The 15,331-nt window shown below is 36.8% G+C and overlaps 1 protein-coding gene across 7 annotated transcripts in view; it reads right to left on the bottom strand.

The window, feature by feature from the left end:
* Positions 1 to 15,331, bottom strand: part of PTPRC (protein tyrosine phosphatase receptor type C) — a 125,772-nt gene that overhangs the window by 15,760 nt on the left and 94,681 nt on the right. For all 7 annotated transcript variants that reach the window (XM_030301700.1, XM_030301701.1, XM_030301703.1 and 4 more), the window contains 10 exons: positions 11,567 to 11,675; positions 10,822 to 10,856; positions 8,280 to 8,389; positions 7,741 to 7,831; positions 7,574 to 7,650; positions 3,603 to 3,639; positions 3,409 to 3,506; positions 2,563 to 2,688; positions 552 to 709; positions 192 to 327 (listed from right to left, as the gene is read on the bottom strand). In XM_030301700.1, the coding sequence (XP_030157560.1) occupies positions 192 to 327; positions 552 to 709; positions 2,563 to 2,688; positions 3,409 to 3,506; positions 3,603 to 3,639; positions 7,574 to 7,650; positions 7,741 to 7,831; positions 8,280 to 8,389; positions 10,822 to 10,856; positions 11,567 to 11,675 (977 nt within the window). The remainder of the gene's footprint in view (positions 1 to 191; positions 328 to 551; positions 710 to 2,562; positions 2,689 to 3,408; positions 3,507 to 3,602; positions 3,640 to 7,573; positions 7,651 to 7,740; positions 7,832 to 8,279; positions 8,390 to 10,821; positions 10,857 to 11,566; positions 11,676 to 15,331) is intronic.

Genomic DNA, 15,331 nt, shown 5'->3' with positions numbered 1-15,331 from the left:
AGCCACTAACACGAAATGTTCCTAACTATAATTGGTGCTTATCAATTGATTTAGTTTTCATGAAATGAAAAGAAAACTATTTTCACTCAGTTGAGAAGAATTTGGATTTCTTTTAAGATCACCATTCCCGCCACAAAAAGACTTCAGTCAAAAAGCAAAAGGGATAACAGTGATTGAAGGGGAGCACGTACCTCCACTTGAACCATCAGGCACCTCTGTCGCCTTAGCTTGACGACATAACCATAAACGTCCACTTTGTTCTCTGCCTCCAGGCCTTCTAGCATGGCGTCAATTCCAATATAAGTGCCTGTGCGTCCAACACCAGCACTGACAAAACAACAAGCAAACAAACAAACAAATAAACAAAGTGAAGGCATGATCATGGCGGGGAAATGAAAAGACAACAGGGGTGAAGCAGAGGAAAGGATAAAAGTCTCTCCTCACAGACTGTTTTCCAAACCAGCAATCGCCAAAGGGAAGGGTGTTCTCTAACAGCCCAAGAGGAAGAGTTGGGACAGCCCTGGTGCCGGCCTTGGGAGTTCTCCATGTACCTGCAGTGCACCACAATGGGGCCACTGAAGAAGTTGCTGAAAGCGTTCACTCTCCTTCTCAGCTTGAGGAGCAGGTGAGGATCCTCAGGAACCCCGTGGTCAGGCCAGCTGGTGAACTGAATGTGAGTCACCTCTCTTCCGGTTGCTTTTTCTTTTTTCTAGGGGAGAGATAATTTTTTCTCTGAGATGATTTTCTTGCAAGCAAATTTTCTGACATAAATAAGTGGGGGCAGGGGGGAATCCAGTATCAAAAACTCCTCATGCAAAGGTTTTCAGCCATTATTACATTTTTTCTTTCCAATCAATCACCAGGAGTTGAGATGTCATGCAGGGTGGCATGCACTAACCAGCAAGCAATAAGTTACCAGTAAGGTAAGCAAGGTGTGGTAAGTTCGTGAAAACTGCTGGGAACTTTCATGCTGCCATGCCAAAACCAAACAGCAAAAACAAACACACACACCAAAAACTGGGAGTGTGGGTAGGTGGAAAAAGATATGAAGTAAAGGCCATTCTCACAGTTCTTTGAAATATTTCCACTTGGTAGGCCAGCAAATTTTCTTCATGTGAAGAAAGTCTGATTAATTGTTCTGTTAATGCTATACTTCTTAGCATTAGAAAGGTCAGCTCAGACTGTAGAGAGACAACTGAGGAAACTCAGCCCCAGACTACAGCTCGTATTTGTCCCAACTTCAAGATAATCACTACAAGATGAGTAATTCATAGTTCTCTGACCTGGTGTGAAGAAGAACCACCTACATTTAGGTAACAGAAGAAACAACAAGACTTGGGTGGTTGTAATTGTCTGATGGGAAATGATTATGTTAATTAAGAATAATGATGAGACTAATCAATGCAACCAGATCTACATATTACCCATAAGTATGGATGGGGTGGGGGTCTCATGCCTAAGTCCATCATGTATTTAACCACAAACTATTGGTGGTGGAACCACTGTTCCATAGCCCTCTGTGGCCCATAGTAGTTAGTAATGCCATGGGAGCCTTAGAAGGCTTTGGAAGAAATATATCATTGAAAGGGGTTGTTTTTGCATCTTTAAACAGCTTTAAGATATATTCACATAGCATAAAATTCATTCATTTAAAGTATAATTTTTTTTATTATATTCCCAGAGTTGTACAATCATCACCACTATCTGATTACAGAACGTTTTCATTACCCACTCCCAAAAGAAACTCTTACTGATTACAGCCATCCCTCTTCCTGCTTCACCTCCCTCAGTTCCAAGCAATCCTAACCAGCTTTCTGACTCCATAAATTTGCCTATTGTGGGGACGCCTGAGTGGCTCAGGCGGTTAAGTATCTGACTCTTGATGTCGGTTCATGTCATGATCTCACAATTTGTGGGTTCGATTCCGACATTAAGCTTTGTGCTGACAGTGCAGAGACTGCTTGGAATTTTCTCTCTCTCTCTGTCTCTCTCTCTCTCTCTCTCTGCCCGCCCCACTCTATCTCTCTCAAAATAAATAAACTTTTAAAAAATTTGCCTATTCTGGATTTTTCATAAAAACAGTATCCTAGAACATGTGAGGACCTCTGTTTTAACTATTATCTAAAGCCCTACCGACTGTTTTTTTCCAAACTAACATTTTATCTTTACTACATAGTTAGTGCTTTGTATTTCTTACAGTAGTCTTTAATTGTGCCATGTGTATATTCTTTCCATAATGGTAATTAATAGACCCGTAGAGAATAAGGGCCATTTTACCATTCATTCGATAATTCAGTCATTTATTCAACACAGTTAAAGAGCTCTTTTCTTTATATGTCAAGAGTCATAGAATTATAAATACTTTTGATAGTACTTGGACAGACAGATCCTACTTTCACCAGTGATTTAACTTGACCTGCTGGCTTGTGTTCTAACCCAACTCCTCCTCCTATAGGTTGTTAAAAATAATTTTTCTTAGATATAATTTCTCACATTTAATTCCATAATTGTATTTTTAGACAAACCGTATGAAAATAAAAATATGTGATAAAACAAACTCACGTTTGTAATGTTCAACTTCTGAATGATATAATCTGGACACCTTTTGTGCTCGGTGATCTTTACCACAACATCTCCAAAAGTCCGTGTGCCCTCTTCCATTGACGGCCAGTATTCTGCACACTTGTTCTATATTTTAAAAAATATTAATAATTTTTGTTTTTCATTTAAACAAATGTATGTATTAAGGCTCTTTAAAAAACAAAACAAAAATCATTCATCTGAAATTCTCAAAATATTCATGTATTCTCCTTTAAGTACATATACACCTGAAGCTGTGATGGTTGAAATGTATTCCATTTCCCATTAATGGCCCTGATAGATTTCCTTCATACTACGTAGCCAGAGGATGATCTTCCCAGGCTTAGCTGCATATTAAAAGGAGATGTGCTCGGTTGTCAGCAGAAATGATGTGGTTGCATGTGGTTAATTTCAGGCTGGAGGATAGGGAGGCTTTCACGCTTCCTAAAGTCCCATTCCATGAATTACCACGTATCTGCCCAAGGACAGTTTTCTTTCAAGTATTCTCAAGTACTTGTGAAATCATTTCACAGAAATGCACTAAACTTGTAACAATAGTGCAAAGAAATAGGAGTCAAATGTAAGTCCAGCAATTAAGCAGAAGCACTTAAATTTTATTCATATATACATATATTTAGGTATAGACACTATTTTTCTACATGTGTAAAAAGTTCAAATCAAGTGTCATACTGATTAAAATAGAGAACTGTCTGTTTTTGTCATCCATCCAGCACGTGTGTGTGTGTGTGTGTGTGTGTGTGTGTGTGTTTTGAAATACGATTCAACACTCTCTTTTTCTAACCCCAACCTTTACCCTATGAATCCTACCCTGTTTCCTTCTTCACATCGAGTGACCATAACAATGACTGTGGCTTTCTGTTCCCAGATCATCCTCCAGAAATCATCAACAGTTTCATCCCTGGGACCTAGGAAGTAAATAAACACAAACTGATAAGAAATATCTTCTTAACAGCGCTATGAAACAATTTTCAAAAAGAGTGTTAAACTGTCAGATAAATTACCTTGTGCAGCAATGTATTTCCTGGGTTCTTTGAAACCCTGTTCAAAAAACACACAAAGGCATATCATTTACTGAACACTCAATTATTTCTTTATGTGCAAAATCATGAGTTAGAGGAAGTTAATTTAGATCCACCGTCTCTTGGTTGTGGATTTCTCAGGACATTTTCAAATCATAAGGGGGATTTTATTAACTCATGGTTACCCTTTAAACTGCACCAAACATGTTAGCACTTACAAACACCATTCGTGACCTTTATGTATCTTTGCTATATATCCAAAACAATTTTGAAAACTGGACTTCATCCTCATCGGGATGATGCAGCAATTTACAAAAGTAATCCAGACATTCTTATATTTTATGTCCTGACAACTCAGAGCACCGTCTGTTACAGTTTAAACCTTCTTACAAGCCATATTGTTGCTTTGGGGATTTTTACTCAATTTCTTTCAATAAATCATTGTGAGATATCCCCACACATCTACCTTTTAACTAGCGCTGGGATAGACCACCGATTCCCTAGACTCCTTGTCTGCCATTGTAGATAAGAGAAAGAGTGACTTTAATTTCATTACCTACAATGTTTGCTTTTTCCACTCCTATTACCAAGGCAAAGAAGGATGACAGAGGCAAATAAGATATTGTGCTAGTTTCTTCCAAATTATCTCATATTCCTTAAATTCACCTGAGCAATCAGAGAAGCCCTTCAGAGAGATAACCTTCGCCCATTAGATGAAATATTGTTACATGGGCCAACCTTCGCCCATTAGGTGAAATATTGTTACATGGGCCACAAGAATTCAGGATTAATGTTAGTAACTCCTTGAAACTTCTATCTCATGACATAGTATTATTTATACATTAGCTCGTTCAACACTTATTTATTAACGGGCTACAATATGTCAAGTACCTATCTAAAAGCTGAGACACATTTTTCAGGAGCACCTAGTTCTGCTGGAGACAAATAAGTAAAAGTCAATACCATAATTCCCACATATATTTGAATAGGAAATATAAGGGGTTTTTCTCAGAGATTATCTATATCCTTATAAAATCTTTTGTCAATTACTTTACTTTGAAAAACAACGTTTGGAAGAAACCCTATATACTAAAATAAAGTTTATCAATGCTAATTGTGAAAGCCTACAGAAGTCACCTGCAGAATCGGTTAAAATAGAGGTCAAAATTATGGCACGGTACTAGTAATTATCTTTAGACAATGACCTCACATTTGTAACTGTTGCTTGTGATTATAAACAAGCCTTTGAGGATAATATTAAAAAGGAATGAAATGAGAAATGGTATAAGAATATCATAAGCACATGTCATTTGTTGCGTGGGATAGAGCTTACAAGGACAACAGCAAGCAAGGATACAAAATTGTCATGTATCAAACAAAGTTGATGGGAGGCAGGACATTGGTACAGGTTAAAGTGATGTCTTTAGGGACAGAATACTTGAGAAGAAAAGTCCCAGCCCTGCTTCTACTTGTAAAAATGTTTCCTAAATGATCTGAATAAAAAATATTCTTAAATATTTTTTTTTCATTTTACAGAATATGTGTGTAGAGGATTAAATAGCATTTTTCAAAACTCATATCTACTCAGAACGTCGGAGTGTGAGTTCATTTGCAAATAATGTCTTTGTGGATGATAAGGCTATACCCCTCTGAGGCTGGGCTCTAAATCTAATGACTGGTGTCTTCTTTTTTTTTATGTTTTTTTTTTTTTTACTTATTTTTGAGAGACAGAGAGAGAGAGAGAGAGAGAGAGAGTAGGAGTGGGGAAGGAGCAGGGAGAGAGGGAGACACAGAATCTGAAGCAGGCTCCAGGCTCTAAGCTGTCAGGACAGAGCTTGACAGGGGGTTTGAACTCACGAACCGTGAGATCATGACCTGAGCCGAAGTTGGATGCTTAACCAACTGAGCCACCCAGGAGCCCCAAATGGCTGTTGTCTTTATAAGAGAAAGGAGACACAGCGCTGTAGAATCACACAAGGAAGATCATGTGATCATAGAAGCACATTTGAAGGTGATACAGGCACAAGACTAGGAAGGCCAACGATTGCCAGGAACCACTAGAAGCTAGGAGAGGCAAAGAGCAATTTCCCCCAGACCCTTCAGAGGCAGCATGTCTCTGCTGACACCTTGATTTTGGATTTCTTGTCTCCAGAACTTTGAGAGAATACTTTTATGTTGTTTTAAGCCATCCTGTTTGTAATACTTTGCTATGTCGGCCCTAGGAAACTAAGATACCATGTGAATAAATAAATATATAAACAAACAAACAAACAAACAAATACAATTTGACCATTTTACCTACTCCACTAAAAATTTATATATTCATGTACATCGAAATAAGCAAACCTCAGATTCAATATCTTTCTGCAAGAAAAGCTGGTGAATTGCCTTATAGCATAGTATACAATTTGTCTACTATTTGACTGTCAAAAAAAATTTTTTGGCATTCTTCATATATCGTTGGTGGAATGTAAATCAGTATGGCCCAGTGGAAGACCATTTGGAAATATCTTTTAAAATTGCAAATGCATATTCTCTTTGGCCTAGAGATTCTTCTTTTAGTATTTTATCCTAGATACACTAAAACCCATTGTAAAATAGTAAGTCAAGATTTTTCATTGAACCATTGTTTATAACAGAAGATTCTAAACACATTTAATGTCCATTAATATAGGCACTTATTAACTAAATCACAATACAGCTATACCATGAATGACTTATAAAATACAAAAAATGCAGAAATTTTCTATGTCCAGGGTCAGCAAACTACAACTTATGTCTGATTTTGTTAAAAAAAAAAAGTTTGGAATGCATTCACATTGTGTATGGAATTGTGGCCACTAAACTTCAGAGCTAAGTAGTTGTGACAAAAATGTTATGTCCTGGAAAATCCAAAATGTTTGTTGCCTGGACTCTTACAGAAAAGATTTGCCAAATCCCGTTCTTGTAATGATATTATTGTAATGTATTGTATTGTAATTATTATAAGGATATATCCATATATATTTTTATTGTATCATTACTATATATATATACATATATGTGTCTATATACATATATGTGTATATATGTGACATACATATCACATAACTTTACAGGTTTATAAAGCATGGCACAGAAAAATGTGAATATTATGTTAACACTTTTGGATAAAGAGAAGATAACAAATGTTAGTGCCTTCGGACTGGATCAATTAGAAACAATATAGAGGTTACCTTGTGTAGTAGGTGGGAGCATTGCACAAATGGTAGATTGGGTGGAAAGAAGCTATTTTTCAGTCTCCCTGTTTTTACACTGCTTATTCTTTTTTAAATGTGTGATGCATTACTTATTCAGCAATTATATAATAAATAACATTTTAAAATATTTTGGATAAATTAACCATATGCAACATTTATTTTTGGATAAATATGATGAACAAATGATCTGGGTCAATGAAGCATATCTCTGCTGAAATGCAATGTTATGTAACTGAAGAACAACAGGTTGGAGTCAGGCAGACCCAGGTTTGAATCCCAACTCAACTTTTTACTGATTGAATGAGGATAAGGATAACTAATTAACCAGATCTCCCAGTCTTCACCTCTACAGTGAGTATGGTGCACGTGGTCGGGGCAAATGTGGGGCTCTTATGAGAAATACATATACAGATCATTAAGTCTAATATCCAGCACAATAGTAGGCACCAGAGTATTTTAATTATTAGTATCATTTTTGGTAGAGAAAAATTTTATAATATACCTAGCATGAATAACAAATAATAAATAACTATTCCTGTAGATATTAATGATTTTGTTGTTTATGTAAGTGACATGAGGAGTTTACTTCAAACTATTTCTAATAATATTTCTAAACTTTTGACATGACAAAGAAAGAACTGAATAGAATGTATAGATACAATGACAAAACAACAAAGACATAAAATAATCTGGCAGTTATGCATTTTTACTCACGTCAATATAGCTGGCATTTATATAATTTGACCCTGCATCTCCATTTATATCAGAGAGTTCAACACGGTTGTAATCATCTGTTCAAAGAAAAGAAATATAAATAAGTGAAATAATGAATAACCAAGTAGCCTAAACATATAGAAATTCAATTCTCAATGAGTACTTACAAGGAAGGATGTCAACATAACGGTTTTTGTTCTGGTTAAAGGGTTTTCGAGCATCCTTGATGGAAAACTTGCTAAATACCCGTGGAATGCTCTGAAAGACATAATGGTCCTTTGGGTCATGGCAGATTCAAGAAAAATAATTTCCCCCTTGCCACTTACCATTTTGAGCAAATGAGACATCCTGGAACGTACTTCTTTTTTGCTGATGAACAAGTTGCATGGAGTAATTGAAATTAACATTATCAGGAATTATGCAAAAAATACTAAAAATGAATGATGGGCTACTTTGAGAATAAAGTTGTGACACAACTTTATAACTAATAATGATAAAATAAAGAATTATTTTGAAATATTTGCCAGTTTCATGACTATGACGATCTCTTCTGGTCTATAAATATCTGTTGATAATATCTGCTTTGACTATGTTGCTAGATTACGTAGAATAAATTACAAAGACAAATCATTATATAATACATTTAAAGTGGAATTATCCTGATAATTGAGTAAATTTCTCATCACGTATCAAGAAGAGCACACACCTGAAATTCAGCCAGAAACAGTCTTCCTTCATCAGCAATCTTCCTCTTATAAGTTTCCAACAAAATATCTGCATGGATTGGCTCCACACTCATCAGTTGCTTTTCATCATCTTTAAACATATTAAGGATTCATGACTAGGGTTATGTCCATCTTTCAAGTGTTCATACAAATTTCATTAAATTTATCGCTTGGATTAATCCTTTGCTTCTTCCCTTCTCACACATACTACCTGGAAAGTCTCAGTCACGTACAAAGATTCACCTATGACTTCTAAATGTTGTACTCCAGACCTCTTCTGGGCTTTATTTTAACCTTTCAATCTCCCAGATTTTCCAAAGGGTTATCCCACATGTACATCAAAGTCAAAATGCCCAAAGTAAAAATCATTTTTCCTTTACTCCAGTATTTCAAATCTCAGTAAAGAAGATCACCATTCACAAACTAATTTAAGATGGAAACTTCCACAGTTACAGATTTCTGCCTCCCTCTCCATATCCAGTAGGTGACTGGGTACTTTCCATCCCTCTGCCAGTGGTCAGGTGCAGGCAGGCCTCCTCATCCTTGTAACTACATCTTCCCAAGTCCTCTCCTTGTCTCTAGATTTTCCCCATACTGATTTGTCTTTTAAACTGCTGCAAATTAGTCTTCCGAAATAAAATAAAAGCATGCAACTTTACTTGTTAAAAAAAAAAAATCTGACACTCTTATTAGTGTTTCATTGACTAAATGCTAAGGTTTGAACACATAACGTAATATAACAATTACCATACTTATTTATCTATATCATAGTTATTATTTTTCCTTTCATTATTTCCATGTTTAAGTTATCATGAAATTTTGTAAACAGCCAAGTAATAGAATATGATTAATATCCTTATACTCAAGACTCAGCCTAATTTGCTAATCCCTTTATACTAGGCTATGAACAAGTTGTGTTCATGTGTTAGGCCTCCAGAGTACGAAGCACTTTATATGGTATGCTTGCTTAATAACTTACTAAGGAGTAAGAATACATATTAACCATAAAGAGGTACAATTGTATATGGCTCCTGAAAAGCAAAGTTTCAGAAAATTATGCAAATATAAACTGCCACTCATGTAAAAAATGTGTTTCTCCTATTCACGTCAATGTTCTCTATCAGATGATGCAAGACGATGTCCATTAAGGTTGCACATTTGTCTTAGTGTCTGCAGAAATTTCCGTCCAAATACAGCTATCAAATTGGCCATGTCCAGTCACTTCTTTGGATTGTTGGGAACCTCTGGTATTCATTCGTTCTGAACTCAAGGCCACCTTTGAGGTTTTAGAGGGTTTGGGTAAGTTCTAATGCATGCCAATGGACTATTAGTATGAACTTTGAGGTAAAATGCTTCTTTGACCCTCCCTAGTCTGCCCTGACACCTTGAAATTGACTCCCCTTCTCTGCTCAGGTACTTGTTACTCTTGTGCTCTTCATTCTTCCCTCAGGCTTTCAAAATGAATCCTCAGAACATTTCATCTCATTCATCTATGCATTCATTGACATTTATTGAATTCCATATACTCACATAGATACTCGGGATAGAGCAGTGAAATGAGGGGGAAAAAAATCTCCTTACTTTCGCATCCCTAGCTTACATTCTAGTCACGGGAGGATAGTTAACAAATAAAATATATAATGCAATATCAAGTAGTGATAGATTTTGCAGTGGAAAATAAAGTCAATGAGAGGTTCCAGAGAACCAGCACTAAAGCTTTTGTTTACTGATTTGGTACCTGCTCTTGCAGAGGGAAAGCTTTCAGAGATAAGTTAAAACAAGACAGAAGAGTTCTTAAATTTCTCTTGTCTTGACTATGAGGAGACAGATCATTTTATTTATTGTAAACAGTTTCAATCTTTACCTCTATCCCCTTTAATGGATCAAAATCACATTTAAAAAATGAAAGAAATAATGTACAGGTTGAAAAAGAAGGGGAAAAATGGAATTTCTTTTCCTCTCTTAAGTCAAATTGCATTTTTTGTCATGTCCTTAAATGGGCCTTATGTGGAAACAGCCACCATCCCACCTTTTAACCTTTGCAGAGACTTGAGCACACTTACTACCTCTATCTCTATGTGACTTTTTGTCTACTCTTGTACTCCCTTATTTGTTGGTCTAATGTCTCCCCACAATCTTAGGTGACTCAGATGCCTGCCTTTCCCACTCACAAGCTTCTATCTTCTATCTTTCTCTAGAAGCATACACATTCAACCACTATGGCATTTACCAAGTTGTTGTCATATTTGCTGATACTTCTGCCTTCCTCTATTAGATTTTCAACCCTTTAAGAGCAGGGTCCGTGGCCTATCACTACCATATATTCAGCTCTGGCACAATACTTGCCATATACTTGGAAATTCATAGTACTTACTAATTGAATAAATAGATAAGTGAATCTAAGTTTCTTCATTGTATCAACAGAGGAAGTCTAGGTTAGATAAAAAATGTTGAATTCTTATTTAAAACGAATAGATTCAAATATGAGGAGGATATTCATCAGTAAAAAACTGGTATACTTACCCCTTTCAACAAGTTCCTGCTGTTCATCTATATCACTGTGAAAATAAGAAACGTAAGTGTCTATATTTTTTAAGAAACATAGAATTCAATTGGGATTCGATTTATATTTAATGAATGTATTGAAGGAAGGAGGGAATGGAAGCAGGAAGGATAAAGAAAGAAGAAAGGACAAGAGAAGGGGAGACAGGAGAAGGAAGGGAAGGGAGGGGGAAGGGGATGAGGAAGGAAGGAGCTTAGCAGGGGAAAGAGGAAAGAATGAAGGGAAGGAGAGGAGATGGAGGAGAATGGAGGGAAAGAAAGAAAATGGAAGGAAGGAAGAAACCAACCAAGGGTTGTCTGCTAAACTCAGGTAAGTGACTAAATTATTTTATTTTAAAATTCTTGTTTTTCATAAAATATGGTTGTTCTTGGCCAAAAGAAATACATATACTTCCCTAGATACTTCTTTCTTTTCTTTTTGCCTCTATCATTTCTACATCCCTTTGACCCACTTTTAACTAAAAGAATAAATACCTATTCTCTTCCTTTGTTATTATTAAAAAAAATCTATAACAGTATTACTGTAGAAAATGTTACTCTTTACTACAAACCAACAAGATGTTGTGAAGTTTTTGATCAAAAGTTCATTGATGAACTGGATTTAATGCTACTTCTCATTCTATACGTAACTGGTTCTAAACTTGCCTCATAGATAGATGTTTTCATCATTATTACTACTATTTTTCATTTTGAAATCAACTCTTACCTGGACCTTCTGTTGCGCAGGTCATAGATTTTGTAGAGAACGAAAAGCAGGGCTAAGAATGTCACAATGATCAGAAATACCAGAAATGCAATCAATGCTTTAGAATTATCTAGAAATGAAACATAACACATGAAAGGAGATTATTATGTCAAATACATTGCTGGGTTCTTTGAATAATCACCTTTAACATACTTTCATTTTTATTATGTCCATGTCTTTTGAGGCTTTCAAACAAATAAATTTTTTAGAATGAGACCAAACACAATAAATTCCTGATATTGTGTATTTTGCCCATATTATTCAAAACAAATAAAAACATCTTATATTTTAAGAAAGCAATTAGAATACAGAAGAGAAACTCTCCTTCCACAAAATACTATTCTTTTATGCGATACTATCATTTAGACTTAATTCTCTTTCTTTCAGTCACTCCATTTGGAAGGGATTAGAGAGGGAGTCTAGTTATTATAGATCTCAGAGAGAAACTCATTTGGTTTAACTTTATGTGCATAAGTAGATAGCCTCCCACAAAGATCACAAAGGCTTCTGTCCCACACAGATAAACTTTCTTACCATTGAGGTATAAAATCAATTAACCGAGGGACAAAATTGTTTCGTTCTACCGTTAGGATTACTTATCCTGATGTAAATGTTCACCAGGGTTTAATGGGAAATCATACCCTCTTCTGGAGAAGGACAGAGAAAAGACAGTGTACTGGAAACATCCTTTGCCCTGGGGGAGTATCTCCTACTTTTCATATACAATGAAAGGGCAGAGAGGAATGCAGTGAAACCAGGGCCTCACTTGGGAGCTAGACTGCTTCGGTTCCAACCCTAGCTGTACCACTTCCTAGGTGGGGCCTTGGCTAGAATCTTCATTATGTTTGTGACTCCATTCCCTAATTCCAAAAATGAGGTTAAATGAATTGATTTACAATAAACACTTGGCACGGTGTCTTGGACATACAAGGACTAATTACTCACTATTCGGAAAAAAAAAAAACAGTTTTGAGTCCTACTGTATGCCAAACACTGATTTAGTTACATAAGATATCTCGGAGAACAAAACAAGGATCCGTGTCCTCGTGGAAATGACCTACTGACACGACAGACACTTAACAGTGCACATAATAAATAAGCAGATGGTAACGTAGGTTAGAAGATGATAAAGACTGTGAGCAGGTGAGAGAGTTAGCTAAGCAGATATCTGGAGGCTGCCTGTTTGAGGCAAAGGAAGGGTAGGGCAAGAACCCACAGGTAGGAGCATGGCCGGCATGTCCAAGGAATAGCCAGATGCCAATGTGGCTGGAGTGGAGCCAGTGAAGGGTAGCAACAGGAGCTGCCACGTAAGAGTATGACGCGGAGAGGGGAGAGGCAAGGGCCAGATTTGTAGGGCCTGGAAGCCATTTTAATGATACATTAGCTTTTTTGTTACACAGGCAGCACCTGCAGGATTTTGAGCAGAGGAGTGATATACTCTGACTACACATTTTACAGGTTTTTAGGACTACTCGTTGAGAATGCCATAATCCAGGCAAAATATGACAGTGGTTCATACCAGGTTGGTGGCTCTAGAGTGAGTAGAAATAGTTACATGAAGTTATAATTAATGGACATCAGGAAGACTGTGGGTGCAGCGGAGAGCAGGAGCTCACTTTTGGATTTGTGAATTTGAAAAATAATTAGACACCCAAGTGGAGATGCCAAATAGGAAGCCTGAACATGCAAATGTGGAACTCTTGTACCATAAATCTTGCAAGAAAGGGTCTGGGACTGGGCATAAATTTGAAAGTTTTCATCATGGAGCTGTTATTTAAAGGTAGAAGATTGAATAATTCACCAGGAAATTAAAATTAGATAGAAAGGAAAGAAATCCCAAGACTAAGTCCTCGGACACTCTAATATTAAAAGTTTGGAGAGGAAAGATAGAACCAGGAAAGGAGACTAACAAGTGAAATAGAAGAAAATCAAGAGCGTGTCCAGGAAGCCAATTTGAAAGGAAGTCTTTCAAGGAGGAGGGGGTAATCAACTATGACGAATGGTGTTGATAAGTCAAATTCAATGAGGACTGAGAATTGACCTTTTGATGTACTATCAGAGAGGGCATTGTTGGATTTGACAAGAGCGATTCAGTGGAATAGGCAGGCCCAAGAGAAAAATAGGAAAAGAACCAGAGACAGTCAAAATACAAATCTCTTTCATAGAAGCTTTACTGTTGGGAGGTGGGGGGTGTGGAGATGAAATAAAGGGGTGGCTGAAGAGGAAATAGTGTCAAAAGAAATATTGTGGTTGCTGTTTGTTTTCAACAATTGCATACCGATTAGACTTATCTAGCACAGAAGGGAAATAATGATGCAGGAGAGAGAAAAGAAAGCTGTTGGATGTGGGAATTGGGTGATTGATGGGATCAAGGGATTCAAGAATAATTTCAAGGGTGATCATAATGACTGATTATGAGTTTACATTGTATACGGAGGGATTGGAGGACACCAAAGGGATGTGGAGTGGTGCACCAGTGTTATATATTGCTACTATGGTTTGCTCTGGTTAATGGAGATAGGAAAGGAAATGATGTTCTTACTATTTTAGATGAGGAAATTGAAATTCAGTCATCCTAAATCATGGTTTTTTTTTTTAACTTTTTAACGTTTATTTATTTTTGAGAGACAGAGAAAGAGCACGAGCATGAGAGGGCAGAGAGAGAGAGGGAGACACAGAATCTGAAGCAGGCTCCAGGCTCTGAGCTGTCAGCACAGAGATCAACGGGGGGCTTGAACTCACAAACTGTGAGATCATGACCTGAGCTGAAGCCAGACACTCAACCGACTGAGCCACCCAGGTGCCCCCTAAATCATGTTTTTAAAACAATACAGGAGTAATACATTTGAAGCAGTTTGGTAAGACTGAGAAGACTGGGTATGCTGGGTATTTAATCAGTCCTCCTTTCTTTCTTGTGGCAGAGATTGGCTAATGCTGAATCCACCTGTTTTCTTTTCCTTCTGAATCAGCTTTACTTGCTGTTCAGTGTTGCCATGTGACTGAGATAAAGGTAGAAGTGAGATACGTTAGTTTCAGGCCTGGTGCTTAAACCCTCTGGAGAGATGTTACACACTCTCTTCTCCGAGTTGCCGGATGGATGTTGGCAACCATAGCAAAATTAGAAGCTATATATGAAAAGTGGAAACCCTATGTCAGCCTAGAGTTTTGAATGAATATGTAGAACAGAACCCCACCACCTACACGCACACAAACACCTACCAATTGGTGTAGGGTAAGAAATAAATTTCAATTCTGTTAAGTCACCGGGATTTGGAGGTTTATCTGTTAAAGCATCCGTCGTTACATTAATTCATTGGTACCCCTCATTCACCCCATACTTACTGAGAAGTGCTACACTGGGATAGTCTCTAAGGATACAGCAGAATATAAGGCATGAGAAGTTACCAGTTCTAAAGAAATTTTCATTCTTTTGGGGGAAAACAAATGCTAAACAGGTAAACCAACAAATAAAATAATAATGTATTTTCCTTAGATTTATGAAAGAGTGAGTAGGGTGGAAAAAAAGTAAGGGGAACCTATTTTCTACACGTTCAGGAGTGGCCTTGAGCATGAGACTTTCTATAACCTGAAAGATGGAAATGACCCAGCTAAACAGATAGCTGCCAGAGACCATGTGTCTCATGTTCAAAATGTCTATAACTGGAAATTCTTAATAGTAAGAATAAATTAATTTCAAATAGAGACTGGCAGAATTTGGACCTGAGT

Source organism: Lynx canadensis, chromosome F1 (genome assembly GCF_007474595.2).
Source record: "Lynx canadensis isolate LIC74 chromosome F1, mLynCan4.pri.v2, whole genome shotgun sequence".
NCBI lineage: Eukaryota > Metazoa > Chordata > Mammalia > Carnivora > Felidae > Lynx > Lynx canadensis.
The sequence above is the reverse complement of the archived record's forward strand: the minus strand, read 5'-3'. Positions and strand labels throughout refer to the sequence as shown.